This window comes from Chenopodium album, chromosome 25, assembly GCF_948465745.1.
Source record: "Chenopodium album chromosome 25, dcCheAlbu1.1, whole genome shotgun sequence".
In the NCBI taxonomy this organism is placed as follows: Eukaryota; Viridiplantae; Streptophyta; class Magnoliopsida; order Caryophyllales; family Amaranthaceae; genus Chenopodium; species Chenopodium album.
Window position 1 is genome coordinate 14,903,136 of NC_137858.1, and position 25,137 is coordinate 14,928,272.

At 35.9% G+C, this 25,137-nt stretch overlaps 1 protein-coding gene across 1 annotated transcript; it reads left to right on the forward strand.

Moving 5' to 3' along the window:
• The first annotated feature begins 7,725 nt into the window (after positions 1-7,725).
• On the forward strand, positions 7,726-24,917 carry LOC145614089 (protein TORMOZ EMBRYO DEFECTIVE-like). Its single transcript, XM_081669087.1, has 14 exons — positions 7,726-8,149; positions 8,682-8,864; positions 11,244-11,393; positions 16,787-16,998; positions 17,140-17,425; positions 17,508-17,642; positions 17,852-17,970; positions 18,153-18,309; positions 20,866-21,109; positions 21,189-21,265; positions 22,204-22,323; positions 22,888-23,018; positions 23,153-23,327; positions 24,307-24,917. The coding sequence occupies exons 1-14, from the start codon at positions 7,853-7,855 to the stop codon at positions 24,667-24,669; spliced, it is 2,649 nt and encodes an 882-aa protein (XP_081525213.1). The 5' UTR covers positions 7,726-7,852; the 3' UTR covers positions 24,670-24,917.
• The last annotated feature ends 220 nt before the right edge of the window (positions 24,918-25,137 follow it).

Below are 25,137 nucleotides of genomic sequence, written 5' to 3' on the forward strand. Positions count from 1 at the left end.
GCAATCACCATACTTTATCCAACTTGCTTTCATCCGTTGTTTCCAGAAATCAAAGGCCAGTTGATTTTCTAGGATTACCTGATTTATAAGTTGAATGTACCCTTCTCCTTCTCGTACTGTATTGATATTCATTCCTGTGTCATGAAGTTCCTTCGTGACTTTTCTCCAGTTTATTCCCCAAAGCTTTTTGTTCTCAATACACCAGTATTGCATCCTTGTTCTCACCCCCGAAAGTTTCCTTGCCAGCTTGAACATGTAGGAGCCATTGATATTCATCTTCCATTCCCTTTCCACAATTTCCTTAATTTCTGCGAAGCGAAGACACCAATTCTCGATTTGGTATGGCCTATTAGATGCCTTGTTGCTTCTCTTTGAATTGTAGGTGATAGCAGCATGATCTGAGCAAATAATAGGTTCATGTGTAACAATCCCATCTGGGGAGTGATGAAACCACTCCTCCGTGATGTAAGCCCGATCAAGCCTCTCTAAAATAAGTTCACTACCTTCTCTTTTGTTGCTCCAAGTGAACCTCGGTCCAGCGAAGGGTACTTCCGTGACATTACTACTAAACCTCCAATCAAGAAAAGAATTAATCCCTCTTATGTTGTTCGATCCCCCCACCTTGTCACTTCCACTTTCCACTTGGTTAAAGTCCCCAATAACCAACACATTCTTGAATTCCTCCAAAATCCATTGGAGTTGTTCCCAAACAATTTTCCTATTCTCTACTAGGGGTTCACCATAAAGAAACAAGACGTACTTAAAACTTCCATTAGCTTCAAAGCTTTTACAAAAGATGAAGTTTTTGGTAGCATACAAGCAATCTACTACATGACTAGACCATCCTAACACTAGAAGACCACCACTACTTCCTTCCGAGTTGCAACCAAAAACAGAAGTGGGTCTTAACATACATAACTTACTAGCCGCACTATCAAGATCCATTTTAGTTTCCGAAATAAACATAAACATAGGTAATTTAGAACGGTAGAGCCACACTAGATACGGAATTGCAAGGGAGTGTGGGTCATTTAAGCCCCTACAATTCCAAGCCACTACTCTCATATTCCACTTGAAGGCTGTTTTGGGTCAGCCGCCTCACCATTTGAAGAGATCTTCACTGATTCAAAGATGGAAATCTGCAAGTCGATGTCCATGTCATCCATTACTACCCTTAGAGCCGATGTTACCTCTTCGCTCTTTTGCCTCTTAAATGATTCCGATGACGAAGAAGAGAAATCTTGTTGCCTTTTGTTCTTTACCCTTTTTTGAATATCCTCATCTATCTCAACCCCTAGTTCCCGAGCCATATCCGGATCCGACAAAGCTTTTGAAGCAAATTTCCTTGCCCCTTTGCTACCTTTCTTCCAAATGCTGAATCCCCCCTTCTCGGACCACCTATGAAGCCTCTTGAGTTTCTTTCTTTCAACCCAAGTGTGATCCGACTCGCTATATCGAACCGAACCATCATCACATGAATGCGGAAGATGCCCTATAGCTTCTCTTATCCTTTCCTTGTTGTTAGCACTATCATCATAGTTAAACAAATCAGTGAAATTGAATGAACTAAGATGAGAAACTAGAGATACCGGAGAGTTTGGTGGATCGAATTCCGTGAGAGGAAGGTTAGGTAACCCTCCTAGATCTTCCGGTGAGAGTTGTAAGAAAGGGTGAGTAGTGCCCCTAGAGATGCGGTGCAACTCCCTTATTTCTTCCCTTCTTGCTCTTCGAATTCCCAAGGCAAGGACTGTGCTTGCTTCCATAATACTTGCAAATTCCTCATTTGAGAGGTTATCTTCATCATTTCTCCTTGTCGACATTATGGTCGAATCTGAAAATCCGGTAAGAGCACCCATATTACCACCATTTGCCTCCCTTATTCGAATACCACCCATATTCCGAGTTGTACCTACTTGCGGCTGCCTCTCCACCCACACAGGAGCTGCTGCCCATTCGGTGATGCCGAGAGTGTGGAATAAAGTTCCCGGCCCGCCACCTTGAGCTTGTCGTTGCTGTGGTGCCGCGGAAGACTCCCCCACCTCATAAGTAGAGCCCACGAAGTTGGGCCTTGGTGGTGGAGGTGAGCCGTGGACTGGCGAGGGTGGCAGCCACCCACCAAATGCACTAGTTGGTTTGTTAATTCCCAACTGCAGCCCGTGCTCATTACCATCCCCTTCACTAAAAAGTTGCCTTCGCACATTGTTGGAGGAGAAACCCCTGTTAGGGTTTATAGGCCTCGGTGCAATAAATTCAGCATAAGGGTCTTCACCCAACCCTAATCTCTTCCCAGGAGACAAAGCAAGATCGAGTTGTGCCGGTGCGATCTCATCGAGCTCAATTAGCTCCGATTCATCCGTCGAGAAATCTTCATTTCCGGAGTGAAACCTTTCACTCTCATTGCTTTCAGAAGTTGATGAGTGACCATTAAAGGGATGCTCGGTTTCGAATGCTCCATTTTCTCTTAGAACCCTTCGATAAATAGCATTGTCTTCGGGGTGGTTATGGTGCCTTAAATCGACCCCAGTATTCCGAAATCGGTACCAATCCGGCAAGCCCCTAATGTAGTTCGAGTAGTATGGATATTCCCTTGGCCCATAGAGTACTTTGATCCCGTCGGCTTCCACCTCATCTAGCCTACGCCTTGCCCTCCTTCTTGCTGTGATGAGGTGAAGTGTGCACTTCGATGTTGAATGTCCAGCACATCCACACATCTTGCAAAACCTAAAAATCCCTTCGTACCTCAAGTAAACCCATATGACTCTATCCCCTTCTAAGGGAATAAAACAGCCAGGGATCAAAGGGATCGAGAGATCCACTAGCACACGTGCTCTGAGCTCTGCTTGGAGTGGTAACCCTTCCCCTTCGAGGTCTAATTCCTCGATGTAGCCAATGTGCCTGAAAATTTGTCTAGCCCACCCTTGCGTGAGGTAGGCTAAAGGTAACCCGTATACCCTAAACCACAACCTTGTCAAGGTGAAGCTCATTTGGTGTGGTACATAATCTATTTGATATCGCCTAAAATTCTTGATCCTCCCATCTACTACTGCTGTGCTAACCCGTACAATAGCAAGTTGATCTTCAACTCTGCTACACTCGAACAAGAAGTACGGGCCTGACTTATAGACCCTTATTTCACCGCTTCTAATCCATCTTGAATTTACTATATGCTGCACCAAAGAGACAGGAGGGGGATGAGGTCCTATGAACAGACCTATCACACTTAGGTTGAAGTTAATGTTGATATTTTCTACATTAAAATCTGGAGGGTTTGGAATCAAGGATCCCCCTCTCAGATCTAAATCGTCTTGCTCATTATGAGCATTTTGTGAGTGATTGTTGTTATTACTCATGACAGAGTAGAAAGGAATGAAAACAGAGGAGTTAAGAGGGAAGAAACTGATCAGAAAGAGGAAAAGGACAGAAGAAGAGAATGAGATGTTGAGTTAAAATTGTTGATTCTTCGTGTTCATTTATAACAAACTGGGAGTTCTTGGGAGAAGAAGAGTTGAGGCGTGGGGAACAGAAAAATTGATTAAAGAAACCACTAATTAATAGATTAGCCGCCTCTAGCTATCATTAACTGCACCAATAACGGTTAGAGCAATAAAGGATTTGCTGGTATTGGTTGCATGAAGTTGCAGGGTGGCGCACAACTTTCTTGGGAGCTGAAAGGTTTCTGAAAGTTTAATTCCTTTACTTGGGAGTTGAGGTATGTTTGTAGTACCAAGACAAAATTAATAGAACAAAGATAAAGCTGGTGAGAATCACGGCAGCAGCAAGTGAATCTAAAGGTCTTCTAAATAGCTAGATCTAGAATCCCACTTATCACCATAATCTATTACTCTGAAATTACTCTGATATGAAATCAGGAAGAAATGCATGCAGCAAGCACAAGCTTGAAGCTTGAAACAACCTAGCACAGCTAGGAGAAAGACCTCACTTTTTAGTGAGAAGTGCTCTCGTTTTTAGAGAGAGAAAACTTAGCTTATAGATTAAATCATAATCTAGTAATTACTTGAAGAATATAAAACCCACCCAAAACAAGGAGAATAGTTGTATTGATTTCAATTAGTATTTACAAGAGTAGTCTCTCACTATTTTTCACTCTAAAGCACAAGGGTTACAGAACAAGAACCCTATCTCTCAATTTGAGGATGGAAAAACAAAATAACCTAAAATGGGTGTTTATGCCCCTAACAATTTCATCTTTTTCGTCTCTATCGACACCGACATTTTTGACACCGACCATGACACCACCATTTTTCGATGATTTTGCAGCCAAAATTAAACGAAAAAACTAAGAAAAAGAGAGTAATAATGTATATGGCATGGTTAATCTTAAAGGTTATGTGAGCTTTTCACTCCTCCATTGAATCAAAAGTTATCCACATAAATTAAAATGGGTGCCTAGCGGGCTTAAAAATAAATTAAAATTCTTAAGAGCAGCCACAACGGTGGGGAGCACCCTCCCCAGTCCCCACAACTCTCTCTCTCTCTCCTCCATTTGAGCTACCTCACCATTGTAGGAGGTGACTCATGGGTAACCCATTTGATGGAGATGCCCTCTCTAGCAAGTCACCTATTGCCTCGGCCCACGTGAAGTTTGACGTTGCGTTTCATATATCTTTTTGCCATATTATTGTTTTAACGGTACCAATTTGATTTAAAAAAAAAAATCAAAAAGTTCTGACGCACGTCAAGGAGGACGCGGTCCGCTAGATTTTCGCCATGTGTCCACTTATCTTGTGCTGATTTAATTGAAGCCATTGATTTTATAGCTGTTGGAGCTTTTATTTTCAAATGATTTTTGTCTCTTAAAAAACTTTAAACGGTAATAAAAAAAATCTGCTATGAATTTTTTAAAAAATTACCAACGGCTTTTTTATATTTTTGCCTATAAAAAGTGACCAATATTGGCTATGTTATTCACACTTAAATTTTTTATCATCCCTTTACTAACCCACAAAAGCTAAGTTATATATTATCTAAACCAAAAAAAATAATATTAGTCCTACTAATATATCCTAATTGTAGGCGTCGTTTGAAGTGCGCCTACGTTAGCATGTATGAATATGTTTGGCACTCATAGGAAGTGGGAATTGACATTAGGATTAAGGACAACAATTAGGGACAAAGCAAAGTAGGGAGTCGCCAACAAGTTTTTAAGGAACTTGTAAACCGTTCACAGATCATAAAAGGCAACCACGAATAAGGGACAACGAAGGTAACACCGATTGACCCTTGAAGGTTACACCCCATTCATGATCCATGAGATTACTAACTCCATATGGTTCAGAACCACGAAAGGAGGATCGGGGATGATGGTACGAAGTGAGTCATGGAGTCACATTCGCCCGTATTGGCCTACACTCGATTCTTATAGTGAAAAGTATTCATGTGGTCTCAAAGGCATACAAACAAAATATTCAATTTTCTCCAAACTATTATTATGCTAAATTGGTTGAATATTAATGCAACACGTAATTCTAAAATATCGTGATCACTTCAATTTAATAACAAGATTAAAGGAACCTAAACCGGTTATCCAAATTATCTTATTAGACGTTATATTCAATTACATATTCCCTTTAAACATGCAATATAATGATCATAAATAATAATAGAATACCATTAACATAGGAAGCAATCCAACAATAAATTGTTAGTCAAATCAAATCATAACCCTAATCATGATACTAGCAATAAGAATAATAATAAGAGTAATTAAGTGAATTAAATTACTCACTTTCCGCGTTTCCGTGAATTGCTACATCATAAATAAATTGTTAGTAACTTCAATAAAAATACTTCCTCCGTTTTCTTTTACTTGCAACACACCTTTTAGGCACGCAATTTTAGGAGATGATTAGTGAGGGTAGACGAGCGATTTTATCAATATAATTTTTACACGAAGATTAGAATAGGGTTAAGTATCGTTTGTAAAAATTATATAATTAATAATTTATCTGTTTACATTACATAAACCCGACCTCAAAACACGTGCCACAAGGCAGTGTTGCAAGTAAATAGAAACAAAGGAAGTACAAAGTAAGATGTCAATCATAAAAGTCAAATTACGTTAAAGTAAAGTCAAAATTAAATAGCGTAAAAGTCAAAACCAAAGTTAAATAGCGCAAAAGTCAAAGTTAAAAAACATATAGGCAAAGCTAAATAGCGTAAAAGTCAAAAGTACACAATCACCCTTTTACTCGTAACCAAATAAAAATCCCAAATAAAAAGTGTAGAAACTAAAGAGAGAGATGAGAGATAAATATTTTATTAATTGCATTGATTTCCCTACTCTAATTAACGGTAATACAAGGCATCATATATAGCCAATGAAAATAACAACCTAAAGCTATATAAGGGGAGCATGATCACATGATTCACAAAATGCCTAACTATACTCCACTAACGGATACAACTCAACAATAGTAATCATTAACTCCTAATTTCTAGCCACGTTTAAACCCACAACTACAAACTATAACTAATTTATTTGACTAATTTGAAGCAATACACCAACACACCCCTTGCTTCAAAGAGCATGCATCATGCATTGTACTACAACTTAAACTACTTCAATAATTCACTTTGTTACGGAACCACGACCACCAACACACAATCACAACTTGAACACGACAATGAACTCACGACTTTAAGTCGACACTTTAATCTCAATACGACCTGTAACCGCATACTTGACTCAACTTTAGAAGAGCTTGCAATCTTCCTCTTCAAATTTCATAACATCTTGCTAGACGTTTTAATATTGTGATGCACATCTCATTACCTACACATAATTTGTTGATGCACATTATCACCAACACGATATTCTCGGAACACTTCTCTCCGCACAACCAAACCTCGACATTTTTTATTGATGCACTTCTCATCAATTTCTCGATCTTGTTGATGTACATTATCATCAACTTACATTCAATGGAGCACATCTCTCCGTTAACTCTTTTTGACATTATTCTCCAATTGACCATGTCACCTTGCATCATGCTAAAAATATTTGGTGTTATCTGCTTGGAAACCGTCTCTGCATTGATTACGGCTTTCACACCCGTAAAGATAATGCGATCTTTACCTCAAAATTTTTTGCACTCTTTTGTTACCGGACTAAAATCCAATTACATGGGCTAAAAGGGACCCAATCAACACTACACCAAACCAACCATTACTTCCATGGTTAAACAAAAACACGCATAATTAAAAAAATTTCACTCGATATTTTTTTTTTAAATTTCTCACACACAATGAAATCAAGCTGTGTTGCTTGTTTCCATACTCAATTTTTTTTTGTTAATACTCTCTTTCTCTCTTTTTTTCTTCATCTCTTTCCCTTCTTTTTTTTCTCTTATCCCGGATCTAACTTGAAGCTCTGATACCATGTAGAAACTAAAGAAAGAGATGAGAGATAAATATTTTATTAATTGCATTGATTTCTCTACTCTAATTAACGGTAATACAAGGCGTCATATATAGCCAACGAAAATAACAACCTAAAGCTATATAAAGGGAGCATGATCACATGATTCACAAAATGCCTAACTATACTCCACTAACGGATACAACTCAACAATACTAATCATTAACTCCTAATTTCTAGCCACGTTTAAACCCACAACTACAAACTATAACTATGTATTTGACTAATTTGAAACAATACACCAACAAAAGTAACCAAAAACACAAAAAAAGAAGAAAAAAAAAAAAAAAAAAAAAAAAAAAACAAACGTTAAACCCTAAACCCTATTCAGAATTGTGAAATTTCAGTCCCAACCTCTTGAACTCTCCTCTGCTATACTCTCTCACCTTCAAAGCTTGAAGCTCAACTGCAACAATGGCGGCTTTAAGCTACAAGAAGAGCTACCGTACCACTCAATCATTGCAGCAGTTCTACACTGGCGGCCCCTTTACTGTTTCTTCCGACGGCACATTCCTCGTTTGTACTTGCGATGATTCTATCAAGATCGTCGATTCTTCGAATGCGTCGATTAAATCCACCATTGAAGGTGATTCTGAGCCAATTACAGCTCTTGCGCTTAGCCCTGATGATAAATTCCTCTTTTCTGCTAGCCATAGTCGCCAAATCAGGGTTTGGGACCTCTCAACGCTCAAATGTATTCGTTCTTGGAAGGTATAATAATAATAATAATAATAATAATAATAATAATAATAATAATAATAATAATAATAATAATAATAATAATAATAATATTGATTTTTATTTTAGATTTTGATTCATTATTCTTATATATGTGTTGCTTAGTGTAATGGTTAGTTTTGTGTAATGTTTTTATACATTTGGTGTTGTGCTGTGTATGCGCCGGTAGTTTAATTGATCTAGGTGATTGAATACCGAAATTGGTTTAAGGATACCTCCGTTTCATATTATGTGCAGCAAAGGCCATGATATGGACTCTTGGATGTAAATTTGTGGATGTATTCGACGAGGGAAAATGACAACTCAAAAAGGAAATAAAGCATTTGTTGCATATAATGTGAAGCAGCAATTTTTTTTTTTTAATAATTGTTGCACATAATATGAAACCGAGGTAGTAGTTAAATTTAAAATCTGTTTGTTAGTTTGTGTTGATCTGGAATTGACAAAAGGATTTTGTTTGTTACTTTGTCTTGGTCTGAAAATTGGATGTTGCATTTTGATGAAGGGACATGACGGGCCGGTGATGGCTATGGCATGTGATGCATCAGGAGGATTGCTAGCAACTGCTGGAGCTGATAGGAAAGTTCTTGTATGGGACGTTGATGGTGGATTTTGCACGCATTATTTTAAAGGACACAAAGGGGTCGTCACTTGCATCATGTTTCATCCTGATCCTGATTGCCTTCTTGTAAGTGCTAACAATTTTGACTTTGTGAATTAACTACTTGAGTTTGGTTTCTGGGGTGATTTTTTTTGCTTTTATCTAGGATATTTATTGTGTGCATTGGTCCCTTTTGTAGAGTGTGCTGATATTTATGTTCATTGTTTTTATATTTTATTCTCTATTTTGAGCTTGTTCTAAGTTGCATTACCTTTTGAAGTTGCCTTAGAACCATTAGCCCTTTAGATTTAGTCTAGAATTAGTTATTACACTTGTTTGATGTATGTTCTTTCTCCGTATACTTTTAATTGCAACACTTTGCTATTCACGCTTGCCAATGCATAGTTTTAACTATCCGTACCTTCAAATATAAATAAGTAAAAAAATGTGAGAATTAGATATTGTGAAAATATAAATTGAAAAGAAAAAACTAACAAGACCCCACATGAGAAAATTTACACTATTCACATTCTTACAGTAAGGAATGTGAATAGTGTAAATTTTCAAGTGATGCAACTAAAATGAACGGAGGAAGTATAATTTATTGATGTGCTCTTAGTGGGCCATATATGAGATGAAGTCGTGTGCAATTAATTAATTATGATTTCATGGCATAAAACCATTCCTTCTAAATTGCTAATTTAGTAATATATACTAACTGCCTCCTTGCTTTAAGTGCATCAGTTCGACGGTAGTCACAGCACATAGTTCTGTTTTGGTTTTTATGAGTTTTCTGGGTTTTAGGGTGGGTTCTTAGTTGATGGTGTTTGTACTTCTTTGGAGGTCCTAAGAGAGGGTAATCCATAGGAACATGTACTCTTGAAAAAGAATAAGGTTTTCAATTGGTTTTGGATGTAAGAGTTTATAGAATAAATCATTAACTTTTCTGGACCATAGTGGGCTCATTTTTATCCCTATCTTATAAGAAGTATACGATAATTTTTAAGAATAGTGTGCTACCAATTATACCCTCACAAACGTGTACAAAAATGTGTATTTACATTTTAATCCTCAACCCTCATTATTATGTTTGCCATCATTAATATATTTAATATATTTTTTTCATTAACATATCATCAATTAATTTAAAGTTTTGTTTTGTGTTTTTTGTTTTGTTTTGTTATGTTTTTTTATTTATTATTATTATTATTATTATTATTATTTTTTTACAAAAAACTTGCAATGCTTTATATATATATAAAATAACTTCTAATGCTCTGTATTTCATATATTATTATTATTAATGGTTAAAAAGAAAAAACTGTATGTACAAAACTACAAAGAGACTATATATTATCAAACTTCTGGTTGCTCTTCTTATTTACAATCTTGTCGTCCTTTAACCGCAACTATTGTTAAGGGTTTGATGGCACATAAACAATGTTATGGAATTGTAAATGCGATTCATAATAAATAGTGATATTTGAGTTGATGTTATCGAGAGGTATAAAGAACTTAAAAAATCCTAAATCAAGGAAAATCAATAATAGAAAAAAATGGTATTAATCATGGAAGAGAAATGAAGGAATTTAAGAGGAAAAATACAACTTAGTGGTTATTGTTTTAGTATTAGATATAGATATTAGATGGTCATAGAACATTAAAGAACTTACATTATTAAGTTTTTAGGTACAACATTTCACATATTACTAAAACATTATTAAGTTTTTAGCTACAACATTTCACATATTACTACTCCGTATGACCTAAGGTCTATCCGAAGAAAACCACGCTAGAAATATTATACTAAGTATTATTGAAACTTGCAAATCAATTAAGAGTTCTAAAATAACAATTGCCCCTAAAGATATGAAGGGATAATAATATTATATGAAGGGATGCAACTTGATTAACTATTATTTAATAATAATTTTGGATTAATTTTGTGAAACTTTAGAGGATCTTAATAAATAATCGTCATAAAAGATTTTGATAGATTTCAAACGCACATAAACCAAATAGTATTAAAACTACTACCCAAACCAAAGATGTAAACACACGCCAATACAACTTCTCCGCTAGAGCTAGCCCCTCCGCGCTCATCGTGCACGTAAGCCACCCTAGTTATGAAAAAGATGTTACCTGACTTTTAGATGTGTGTAAGTGGCTAGGTGCGTCTAAGTGTTAGTGGCATGATTTTGACATGTCGGGATGGGGCTTGTAGCCTTGAATATATGTGAGATGTATGTATGCATGGATGTAGACTTGTTCCGATATTTCTCATCCTTTGATGGTGCTAAACTTTTTGATTTTTACTGTCTAACTGACTTGTAAATCCATTCAGTCATTTGTGCTACTGATATTATTATATCTGTTGGAATTTTCTTGTTTCGAGGCATGTCTTTTTAGTGCTTGTTTTCTGTATATCTTGCATGTCTTAATTTAGTATTTGGCGTTGTTTTACAGCTTTTCTCCGGAAGTGATGATGCATCTGTCCGGGTTTGGGATCTTATCACTAAGAAGTGTGCTGCAACAATGGAAAAGCATTTCTCTGCAGTAGTTTCCTTGGCAATGTCTGAAGATAGAAGGTTCTTACTTAGTGCTGGAAGAGATAAGGTTTGCTTCTTCCTGTTCCTGTATAATAATTGGAATTCAAAGTTATTGAGTCTTTTCATTTGCAAGCCCACCAGTAATGCGTGTCAGTTCTTTGCTATTTGAAAAACTCATTTTAGTAATTTATTGTGCCTCTTGTTTTCCATATATACTTTGAGCTAAAAGGTTGGTAAAGAAATTATTGATACCCTTATTCAAATGTAAATACATTTCTTCCAATTACAGGTGGATTTTATAGATTCTGAAAAGTAATTTTTAGCCATGAGCCATAAAAAAGAACCTATTGGGCTTAAAAAAACACTCAAATTGAATATGTTAATAGTGTTTCTACTTTTGACTTGTTATCTTCAATTTATTTCGGAAACTTGTTAGTAATCCTCGTCAGAAATATCCAGATAAGAAATTTTGATTTCCATTTTTATTGCTAAATTTTTTTTTATCGCGTGTATATAAGAATTATGAAAATTATTAAGTTCAGTTTAAGACACTTCAACAAGACCGCACTTGATAATATTGTTTTTTATACATTGGTCTAAAAATACGGTGAAAGTTTAATTAAACAAGTACATTAGACCACTAGAGAAATTTATATCACGTCAGATTAGACCTTATTGAATCAAACCACAACACCTTATTTCATGTGAAGAGAACAAACCCTTTATCATTAAGGAAATTTATCAATAATTGTCTTGCTTGTAGATTTATCCATTGATAAATGCATGCAAGTCTTATAGTGTCTCTCGGTCAGTTGCCTTTGTATACAATTTAGGCTTCTCTTAACGCATTAAATTTATCATCCATGCATGAAAGTAAAGTTGTCAATAAGTTGAATCGTGTCGTGTTCATGTTTGGTCTCTTGTCAATTTCACGTTGTTCACAAAATCTATCAAAAACTATGTATAATGTTGAATAGTTGCATAATTTGACCACTTTATCTAAACGGGGTGTGTTTGGGTTGGTTTTGTGTCGTGTCGTGTTGACTTAGTGTTTTCTCTCACTAACTTCGTATTCGTGTTGTGCCGGTTTCCGGTTGTGCTGTCGAAAGAGCCTTTTCAATTGTTTAAAAGATTTAGATCATTCAATCATGGTGTTTATGGCCGCTTGTGAGATCTCATGTAAAAAACTAAAATTGGTTTTAAATGGAATCCTCACTGACTCTTGTTTTATTCTTTATTTCATATCAATCTAAAAAATGTGGAGGTCTTGCTAAGTAGCAATTTAATGTCCTAGACTTCAAGGGAGTTATATTTCATACTTGATTGTTTGTGATTGATATTCCTTTCACTCTCCAAGTAGTAGAATATTTCAACTTTGGTAACTTCAACTATATGTCAGACATCTTAATCATAGAGATAAATGCTGTTCTCTTCACCTAAAGTAAGGTGTTTTGGTCTGAAAAGATTAGGTTTAATTTGACTGTTTGACTATTTGACCGTATTTTTACACTTATGTATAAGGGCAGAAAACATTATCAAATGGATTCTTGTTTAATTCATCTCAAGATGCATTTCCAAATATTTAATTTTCATAATCTTTGTATGAGTATGCAGTTACAGTCTTACAGATATTTTATTATGAAGTAAATGGAGATAAGAACTAATGTTCTGAGTGTTTGACAAGAATTACTGATAAGGCTCTAATATAAGTTGAAAAGAATAGGTCCTTATTTTACATAAGGGGATGGTGAAGCAAGATGAAATCTGAATTATTTTAACTATTGAAGACAATTCAGAAAAGTCATGCTGAAAGCTCACAAAGTCAAATACTTTAAAATTTGATTTATGATTTGAAAATATATGTTCATGATATAAAGAAAGCAGATTTCTTCACGATTTGCTGAAGTCTGATGTTTTGGTCCTGACATTTATTTACTCAAGTATAATAATCATTCTTACTCTACTAACTTACAGTTACTACTTCTTATAAAGCTTGTGTCTGGGGGAAGGCTTTGCAGTTGATGCGCTCAACTTTATGCCTTTAACTGAAAAATTGCTCTTTTGGCTTGACCCAACAATTGCTTAGAGCAACTCCAATGGTTGGAAAAAGGGACTTGTTTGCAATCATTAAAAATTCCTAGCTATTAGCTGCACCATGGTTGCACATCTTGCTAACTAACTTTTGCAAGCTAGCTTGGCAATTATTAATTAGATCAATATTATTTTTAAATTTTTAAAAAAAGGAAAATCTTGTCTAAAACCACCCGTCAAAAACTGTTTTTTGTCAAAAACCACCCACTTAAAAATATGTTGTCTAAGACCACCCAAATACAAATATTTGTTGTCTAAGACCACCCCATTCAACTTTCCGACCTTGACTTCAATTTCTAGCGTTGACCCCGAGCACGTGACTACGCATTTGACTTTAAATCATCCCCCCTTCCCCTTTTCTTTTTTTTTTCCCTCGATTTTTTTCGCCTACCCTGTATCTTTCTCTCTCCTCTCTTCTCTTTCCTCTCTCTGTTCTACCTCCATTGTTAGCCCTTAAATCTGAAATTACTACCCCCCTTTGTTGAATAGCAACACCATCCTTCGATAATCCCTAATTTTTTTATTTCAATAACACGGTTGTGAGGTTGGTTTTGAGGAATTACCGTGAGGACAGGGTAGAGTGGTCTGGGTTTTCAAGGCAAGGCGAGGTAATTGGGGTGGCGGGTCTAAGGTTATGAGTGATGGGGGTAGGTTTTAAAGTGGTGTGGGTAAATTTGGAGAAAGGAGAAGAGCGGTTGTGGTGGGTTTTTGGTTAGTGGGCTTAGATATGGAGAAGGGGTGGATTAAGGTGGTGGAGGTGGCTGCGTTTTGTGGCTGGTAGGTGGGTTTTCCTGGGTTAGTTTCCGGTGAAAGGTGGAATTCGTTGGGTTTTGGGGTGGTGGTTGTGGCGGTTGTGACAGTGGCTGGGTTAGTGATGGTGGTAATGTGGTTTGGTGGGTGGTCAGTAATAATCACGTGCAAGTCACATGCCCCCAAGTCAACGTCGGAGTTAATGGTGGTCAATGCTGGAATGTTAGCCAGGTGATGTTTTACAACAAAAATTTGTATTTGGGTGGTCTTAGGCAACATATTTTTAAGTGGGTGGTTTTTGACTAAAACCAGTATTTAGTGGGTGGTTTTAGACAAAATTTCCAAAAAAAAAATAAAATTAATTAACTAGCTTAAGTTGCTTAACCATTGGAGCAAAAAGTAGCAAGAAGCTTGGGAAAATAAGCATAACAAGTTAGAAGATATATTTGCCAACCCCTAGATGCTCTGAGAGTTTACATCCGTCCTGAGGCAAGTGCTCTCATACAACTATAAAATGAGGTGTTAAATTTAGATTCAAGCATCTGGTTTAAAGCAATTTCCTAACTTAGATTACTATCAACTCCATATATTTAGTTACCTTGATGTTTGTTTATGAAATAAATCTGTTTAGAAAGTAGATTGTGTGGTCGTTGCTAAACTATGTTTACTGAAAATTGTTTTGGAGATTCAGGTTGAATTTTTGCAAGCCAAGTTGCATCTGTTATGCTAAGTTCATCGACTGGGCATAATCACTTGAATGAGAAATATTGTGTTGATAAAGAAGTTTGACCTGCTATGTGGCTCTTAAACTCCCACCTCTTGATATTTGATCTTTATATATTCTATCTTTTCATTAATCTTTGTCAAGTTTCTATTTTCCGATGTTCTTATTTTGTTATCAGGTATTTAATACTTCCTCCGTTTTTTTTAGTTGACACCGTTTGACTTTTACACTATTAACATAACACGCTTTGACTCACTTTTGTGGTTTATAAATATGATAAAACATATTCATGTGGGGTCTTGTTTGAATCTATTCAATGTATATTTTATTAATATCCACTTTATAATTTTACAATGTTGATAATTAGGGATATTAATCGTTTAAAACATTCGTTGGCAAGCGTGAAAATAGAAAGGTGTCAAAAAAAAAAAACCAAACAAACAGAGGATGTACTAATTTAAGGAAATTTATAGGTCCAAAAAGTTGAATATTCATCTTTAACCAAATACACCAAAAGATTGCTGCATGACCTTTTTCTTAGCAGTGGCGGATCCACAATGGGTTCAAGTGGGTTCATTGAACCCACTGAATTTTCGGAAAAAAAAAGAGAAAAAAAATACGAATAAAACCAATTTGTCCGCATAAATTTGGATAGAACAAGTAACATAGCGCAGTGGTAGAATGGAGTTTACTTTGAGCGCTCTTGGACTTCAAGGTCGAGGGTTCGATTCCCAGCAATTTTATTTTATTTTAGCCTTTTTTTTAATTATTCCCCTTTTGTTTAAATTTCTTCTCTAAGCTCCAACCAACAATAAAAATTCTCTCTTTCTTCATTCTCCAGAGTATGTGTGTATAATTCTGAATGCTTTATTATTTTTTTCCCCTTCTCTAAACTCACAATATCTCAAAAACTCATTCAAAGTCAAAACATCAAACCCCTTTACACTAACTTTTTTTTTTTTTTACCTAACTTCCTTTCCCAAAGTATATAAAAAATCCGAATGCATTTGTACATCCCCCTTTCTAATTGTATTCTATTTTACTACGTTATATGTTATCCACTGTAATCCAGAATTCAAAAGTATCTATTAAAATTTAATTTATACTTCTTATGGTTTTTTTTTTTTTTTTTTTTTTTTTTTTTTTTTTTTTTTAATTTTTTTAATTGCAATGTTTATAATGTTACAATATGTACATATACTCCTTTGATCGTTTTTTGTGATTTATACGTTGGAAAAATATATAGAGTCAAGTGAGATCTTGTCAGATTAGTCTCGAAAAGTATTTTTATGATATCAATTATTTATAATATTTACAAAATTGATATAACTTAAGATATTTAGCGTGTAGAATGTGTATTGGCAACCATGAAATCATCAATGTTAAACGCAGATCTATTACTTATTTTTTAAAAAAGATTCCAAACCCACACTTCTACGCCACTGTTTCTTAGTCACCCCAGAATTCAATAAAAGCTCCTTGATAGAATAAGGCAAAATCCATGGCTACACCACACAACAAAATCCTCTTAAGAAATTGATACAGAAGGAAGATGTGGTAAACTGGACTTAAAGCTAAGTTTGGGAGGCGTAACACTAATGGTGTCAATGTGTCATTATATTTTTCTTACATGAAACTTGACAAATCGTAGGGCAGTGAAGGAGTATTGTAACTCTTTTACTTATCTCACTTACACATTTAAGAATCATTATGACTCCCCAGTCTTTAGGGAAATGAATAAAGCATTGAGACGTGATACATTACAATGCTATGTAACCCCTAATGATATATGTGTGGCATGCGCTCTATCTTATCAACTTGTGAAGTCTATAATTGATCTGGCTGTATTCTTGAATGTTATATCTGCAGTTAAATGACTTTGGAAATTACTGTAGGTTGTTAATATGTGGGACCTCAAAAGCTATGGATGCAAGACAACCATACCGACATATGAGGTGCTTGAAGCTGTTTGTGTTATTAATTCCGGAACTGTATTCTATAACAGTTTGTCATCACAAAGGCCTAAGAAGAGCAAAGATATCATGCAAGAAGTTTATTTTTTAACTGCTGGTGAACGTGGGATTGTCCGAATATGGAACACTGAAGGGTAATTTGACAACTTTGTTGAGTTGTTTCCTGCATTACTTTTTACTGTTTTAGCATTAATTATTTATATATATAGGTAGGTTTTACTTTTCAATTTATTGATAATATTATTTATAATCTACTCATCCTCTTTCTGCTACAGTGCAGTTTGTTTATTTGAGCAGAAGACTTCAGATGTAGCATTTAGTCCAGATGAAAATGATTTAAGAAGAGGTTTCACTGCCGCCTGCATGCTACCCTCAGATCAAGGATTATTATGTATTACTGCTGATCAGCAGTTTCTTTTTTATTCCCCCTTGAAGCATTCTGAAGAAGATCTGTGTTTGAGTCTCTGTAAGAGGCTGATTGGATACAATGAAGAGATAGTAGATATGAAGTTCTTAGGCGATGATGAAAACTTTCTTGCTGTTGCCACCAACCTGGAACAAGTAGACTCTCTTCTACTTCCTTACTTTTTGAGTTAGGGGATGATGGATGTAATATTAATCTATTGATCCTCTGTAAATACAGGTACGGGTTTATGATCTTGCTTCAATGTCATGCTCCTATGTACTTGCTGGCCATACTGGGATCGTTTTGTGTCTTGACACCTTCACGACAACTTCTGGAACTACACTTATTGTAACTGGCAGCAAGGACAATAGTGTAAGTGGGCATTCATTTTTTATTTCGGTAGTTTGTTATTGGTTTCCCTTTGCGGAAAAATAGGAATCAAGTAAATTAACTAAAGTTTCTTGATGGTTATCTTGACAGTAGAGGTCTTCTATGGGCTAGCTGAACAGCTGATGTTCTCTACTCACTTCCATAGGCCTGTTTTTTATTTTAATTTAATATTGGTACTGGTTACTGTACAGGTCAGATTATGGGACTCAGAAAGCAAAAGATGTTTAGGGGTTGGCAATGGTCATACAGGAGCTGTTGGGGCTGTTGCTTCTTCAAAGAAACTGCGGAACTTTTTTGTTAGTGGTAGTAGGTGAGTGATATATGTCGATGTGTACATGTGTATATTGTAGACTCTTGCTTGAATTTAGTATGATAATTGAGGCTCAGGAGAGAAGATTATAATTATGAAAATTAGAGCAATAAACTATTCATATGATCTTCTATTCACAGTATGAGTATTTTTGAATTTGCTTATTTGGTTTATTTGTGTAGTGACCATACAATAAAAGTGTGGAGCATTGAAGGACTTGACAGTGTTACTGAAGAGCCTATCAGCCTTAAAGCAAAAGCTGTCGTAGCAGCCCATGATAAGGATATTAACTCACTTGCTATTACACCATGTGACAGCTATGTTTGTAGTGGTTCTCAGGTTAGTTAACTGCTTTTGATGCAGGATATCTAAAATTGTTAAAGAACAGCCAGAATTTGTACATGTAACTACTTCCTCCGTTCTATTAATATTGCAACAATGGACTTTTTGCACTATTCATCACTCTTGTTTGACCATATGATATGATTTATACGTTAAGCAAAATATTGTCATGTGGGATCTTGTTGGATTCGTCTCATAATATACTTTCACAATATCAACTTTTTATAATTTTTACTCTTACACGATTATAGATATTTAGCATATAAAATGTGCTTTGGAATGCGTAATTTCCTCCTTGTTGCAATATTAATAGAACGAAAGAAGTATTAGTTAGTCAAAACTCTTAAAAATTTATGACATTAATCATAGTAAGAAGCACAGCACAATTTGTACATTATCAGCTAGTCAAACTCATAATGATTTTTGACATTAGTTCAAGGCCAAAGATGAATATAACAGAGATACTCTCATATTCTTTGGATGAGTGATTGTGGAAGTGTGACTATTCGTGAGTTGTTTCAAAGTGGGTAAAATGAGATGGTATTGCAAAGAGGGGTTCTGGATGGGAGTAAAGCTGCAACAATATGTTGATGAGTAAGGCTCTACCACACCTTCATCAAGATAATTGATGGCTATAATTTTTCTTTCAAGCTTGCCGATAGAGGTGTGGAGGTGTTTGGGTAAGATTGTTGTGGATTGGTTAACAAACTTTTCAACAAGATATGGACGGCTACAAGGATCCCGCAAGATTGGAGGAAGAGCACCTTGGTCCTGGTGTATAAAAACAAAGGAGACGCTCAAGATTGTTCTAACTATCGAGGAATTAAGCTTATGAGCCACACTATGAAGCTGTGGAAAAGGGTGATTGAACAAAGGTTGAGGGCATGCACGCATTTCAGATAACGAATTTGGTTTTATGCTTGAGAGATCTACTATGGAGGCAATCCATTTGATAAGACAAATGATGGAGTTTTATAGGGTAAAGAAGAAGGATCTTCATATGGTCTTTATTGATTTAGAGAATGCATATGACAAGGTGCCAAGAAAGGTATCCCATGAAGCTACGTGGACCTAGTTAAGGATATGTATCGGGATGTGTCAACAAATTTGAAGACATGTGGAGGGTTGACAAAAGATTTCCCTATTACAATCGGATTACGTCAAGGGTCTGCATTAAGCCCTTTTTTTTTGCAACGGTTTTAGATGAAGTAACTAGACCAATCCAAGATGAGGTCCCATGGTGTATGTTGTTCGCGGATGATATTGTTTTGGTGGATGAGACTAAGGATGGGGTTAATGCCAAGTTGGAGCAATGGAAGCAAGGTTGGAATCTAGAGGGTTTAAGCTAAGTCGAAGTAAAACTGAATGTTTGGTATGTCGTTTTGGCATTCAGAGGGGGACAAGCAATGAAGTGGTGAGTTTGGATGGAAAGGATTTGATCATGAGTGAATGTTTTAAGTATCTTGGGTCAATCATCGAGAAGAATGGCGGTGACATTGATCAAGATGTGGCCCACAGGATTAAGTTAGGGTGTCTTAAATAGAGAGCGGCCACGGGAGTGTTATGCGATTTTGAAGCTCCCTTACAGTGAAGGGAACAAGACTGCCATAAGACCAGTGTTGTTCTATGGTACAGAATGTTGGGCTTCTAAGAAAGAGCATTTTAAAAAGATGGAGGCTACAAAAATGCGTATGTTAAGGTGGATGTGTGGAGACACTATAAAAGATAAAATTAGAAATGAGGTTATTCGCAAGAAAGTAGGCGTGGCAGGCATTGCAGATAAACTAAGGGAAAATCGCCTTTGACATGTAAGACTGAGACTCGAGGGTGCACTGGTGCGAAGAGTAGAAGAGTGGGACCATGGAGGGATTAAACGAGGGAGAGGTTGACCAAAAATGACTTGGTTGGAAGGAGCTGGAAAGATATGAAGTGCATGGAATTACATGAGGATGAAGTTTTGGATCGTAAGGATGAAGGAGAAAGATTTATGTTGATGACTACACGGAATAATCAAATTTGGTTCATGTTAGCCGACCCCACTTTTGAGATTAAGGCTTTGATTGATTGTCCTTTTTCTTTCCATTTTGCTGTCACATGATTCTGTTTTTTGCCCTATATTTTCCCCCTAACATCTTTTTTTTTTTTTTTTTTTTTTTTTTTTTTTTTTTTTTCACCGCTCCTTATTAGCTAGATTCAAACAGAATCATTATGTGGAAACAAACAATATCCGACATAACTCATGACAATATGGAAATTGGAGTCCTGAGGGGGTTTGGGGGTTGGGGGGGGGGGGGGGGTGGGGGGTGTATTGTTAAATGCCAATCAGTTGTTCATGTCCTTTTGGTTGTAAATTTGATGTGCTGCTTGATGAGATTCTGTTGCGAGGCCTCATGTCTTTCCCATTGGAGTCAATGGAACACTTTCTTCGCCAGTCAGTAAAAAAATAAAAAAGAAAAGTGGGTGTGATTTGCTGCTTACAGAATCAATATGTTGCATTTGGTTTTTTGTTTATGGACCAAACTCAGAACAGTTATGTAATTTTCTTTTATGCAGGATCGCACTGCCTGTATATGGAAGCTTCCAGACCTTGTGTTTGTTGCAAAACTCAAGGGCCATAAACGAGGAATCTGGTCTGTAGAGTTTTCTCCTGTTGACAGAATTGTGTTGACAGCATCTGGAGACAAGACAATAAAAATGTGGGCTCTTGATGGTTCATGTCTAAAAACATTTGAAGGACATACATCCAGTGTATTGAGAGCATCTTTCATCACCCGTGGGACTCAATTTGTTTCGAGTGGTATGCAGGCATTATCTTTCTTAGTTTCCTAAGAAGTTGTTTTGTTTATTCTGTAACTAATATGGGGCCTCTTTTCCAGGTGCTGATGGGTTACTGAAGCTTTGGACAGTAACAAGTAACGAATGCATTGCTACTTATGATGAACATGAGGACAAGGTTCTGTTTCTTTTTACATTAAATTTTCTTTGCATATTGGAGTTATTACTGATTTTTGTTGCCCTGTAAAATTTAACAAGCTTCTTCTATGTATCACACTGACACTTTCTATACAAATTGGTTGATTATATTTTTTTTGTCTTTGTGATTGGCTTTATGGGATGGGAAATGTGCACAGATTTTAGGGAGACTTTTGGAGGAAGTGGAACAGCCTTTTTCCCGTTTCTTCCATCTTCCTGTATACATTACATGAAGCCCTGATTTTGGAGTTTCTGACGAGAGAGTGATGTTCTTCATTAGTTTCACTATTTAAGCCAATCACTCACATTAGTTTCACTACTTAAGCCAATCCTTACTAGTGCAAATTATGGCGAACTAATTTAATTGGGGGTTCTAACAGAGTTATAATTCAAAATTTCTCCTTTTAATAGAGTGACTCAGATTTCTTTTTTATTTTTCACTCTACATGCGTCTACTTTCTCAATGTTTTCATCTCCATTCTAGAAGTGTAAGCGACTTTCTTAGACACCTTGTTGGGGAAGGCTCCAAAGTCCTTGCAAATGAATATAAGTGTATATATTTGATGGGCAGAAAAAAGGGCTTTTCTCCTGAAGAATGTCTCTTTATTTACATAGTGGTGCAACTTGGAATTACCTCGTTTGGCATGTGAGTTGGATTTTTGGTCTTTCATACCTTATTGTTTTATGCTATGGTGACATAGTGGCTTACCACCTTGCCTGCCTTAAATCTTGTGAGCTATAGTTACTGTTTGGTTGCAGTATTTTATTGTATCTCACCCCATCTCTTTGCAGAATGTATTTGAGGTGTGGTATTCCTATATATATTTAGATTTTTCTGTGCTACTAAGCTGTAGTTTTTGCATGTCTTTGTCAATTAGCTTAGTAAAGCTCCTCATTGAATCTATTTGTGAGCTTCAGGTATGGGCCCTGGCAATTGGAAAGAAGACAGAAATGCTTGCTACAGGAGGTGGCGATGCAGTTATTAATTTATGGAATGATTCAACTGCAGCTGAAAAGGAAGAGGCTTTTCGTAAAGAGGTGTATTTTCTTTAACTTACCATGTGTGGCATAAAAGTAAAATCAATTCTTAGTTAATCTTGTCTGTTTGATGTCATTGGATTGATCTAGTTTCTAGAACAGCTAAGTGTCTTTATATTTTTCTTTCAGTTCTGATTATCAATGTTGTTCTTTGATCAAACTTCATATGCCTACAAATGAGTTTTCAATGTCTGCTGAGACTTGGTGCTGCATCTTATAATTGGATGTATACATTATCCAGTAGCTCATTTCCTCATCCTATTGTAGTCCTTTTGTAAACTATAGTCCTCTTACCTAAGACATTTCTGTCAAGCTTTAGATGGACCTTGATCAGCAGCTTCCATTATATGTGCTCAGAATTACATTAGTGCTAGCTCTCTTTTTTCCGTCCATAAAACTTAAGATTTTCACCAGCTGTCTTTTTTTGGTTTTTCCTTTTGACTGTATTACAGATATGCTTGGTTGTGTGCTTATTAAAAAGCCAGCTTTGAAATTGAATGTCTTTTTTTGGTAGCTTTTCCTACTATATAACTGTCTTATGAGTTAATTGTGTTCTGAATTCAGGAAGAAGGGGTTTTGCGTGGTCAAGAGCTTGAGAATGCAATTTCAGATGCTGATTATGCTAAGGCAATCCAGATTGCCTTTGAGCTTAGGAGGCCTCACAGGCTGTATGAACTTCTTTCAGAACTTTGCAGGTTAGTTACTTGTATACACTAATATGCCTGGCATACAACATTAATCCCTTGCTTGTTTGAGGTGTTAAATAATGTGATTGTGCACATTCTGATTTTCTACCTACATTGTCATTGTATCTCCAATATATTCATAGGAAAAAAGATGCTGTTGATCATTTGAAGAAAGCTCTTTTGCATCTTGGGAAGGAGGAAATGCAGCAACTTTTTGAATATATTCGAGAGTGGAATACTAAGCCAAAGCTGTGTCACAATGCTCAGTTTGTGCTTTTTCAGATTTTCAGTATGCTTCCCCCTACGGATATTGTTGAGGTGGGTAATCTTATTGTGAGGCATTTTCATTGAATTGAATCTGGGCTGGGTATAACAAAGGAAATTATGCTTGAGCTCCTAGTTATTGGTAGAACTTTATAGGTTACAATCACAAGTAATCCCTCATCCCCCCTAAATAGAGCCCTTTACCACCTTTGTGATTATTAATACTCCGTCTGTCCCCTAATAATTGACAATTTGACACAGTAAAATTTGACACACTTAATCCTAAATAATTAAATTGTAAAAAGCTTGGTATTATGTAACTTTGTATTAATATATACTTGACAACATTTTTACATAAAACTTATAATATCTTTGTAATAGTTATAGTCAAAGTTAAACATATGAATAGTGAAAAAAGGCAACATGTGTTAATTATTATGGATCGGAGGGAGTAATAGTTTTGTTGTTATAAAATAATGTGCACAAACTGGAGCTAAAAATACACCAAACTCTAGAAAGTGTTACCAATTCATTGTATCAAAGGATTGTCAAATCTTAAACTTATAGTGTGTTTGGATTGAAGGAGATGGAGGGAAAGGAAGGGAAGATAAATGGAGGGGTGGAGTAATTTTCCTTGAACAAATGAGGAAGGAAGAGAATTGAAGGGAAGATAAATGGAGGGATGAAATTTTAAGAAATTGATCCCTCCAACAATGAAGAGATTTGGAAGGAAAACTCATCCTTTTTCCCTCTCATCCCTTTCCCTTCCCTCCCTCTCCCCTACCGCCCTCTTATCCTTCCCTTTTCTTTATCCAAAACACACTGTTAGTGTTACCTTAGTACTAGGGGATTCTTGAGTATATCGTGCGTTGGTGTCAAAGTAAGATGTCAATAGTACGTTATTGATCTGAATCCACTGTAGCCAACAATAAATATGCTCTATAGGTGTTTGAATTCAGATACTAATGAAATGGAATATTAACTCTATTTCTGTTAAATTGTTATTGAATGGTCTTGGATGTACAATGTACAGGTGAAAGGCATCGGAGAACTTCTTGAAGGGCTCATCCCTTATTCTCAGAGGCACTTTAGTAGGATTGATAGGCTTGAAAGAAGCACATTCTTGTTAGACTATACACTCATTGGCATGTCAGTTATTGAGCCTGAGGGTGAAAGAAGAATTATAGAAAACAACTCTGACAAAAAAGTAGATAAAGAGGACATATCCAGTGATCCAGAGGATGCAAAAAAAGGCTCTGCATCCGAACCAGTTGTGGAGAGACAGCAGAAAAAGGGCTCAAAAAAACGAAAATCTAAGAAGTCTTCAGAGGTTTCTAACAAGAAGGTTAAAAATTTACCTACAACTGAGTCTTCAGCTGTATCATTACAAGCATAATGCAGCTAATTTGCTTTTTATTTGTTCTGGAACTAATTGTAAAGATACGGCGTGAATTATTTTCATTTATAGTTTATTGTTGTGTACAAAATCACAATTTTGTAGATGTAGCAATGGGATTTTGTAGGAGTCCGTATGCAAGAGTTACTGTCGGGATTCCGGAAAATAGTATCATATATTCATATGTATGAATTGATGAATGTGATTTGTTCCAATTTTTAATCTAAGGATAAAATTTTATTTTTTTACGCAGTTGTCTAAGGTATTGTGTTTTGCATGTTTATATAACATGATCTTATTCTATGTGAAACAAAGAAGAAAAAGAAGCATAGGCATCAAAATAACAACTAATTATGATTATTGTTGTCAAAAAAAAAAACTAGTAATTATGATTATTTTACATATATATACTCCGTATTTGTTATTATTATTATTATTAATGCAAATGGTTTTAATCAGTATGGTTAG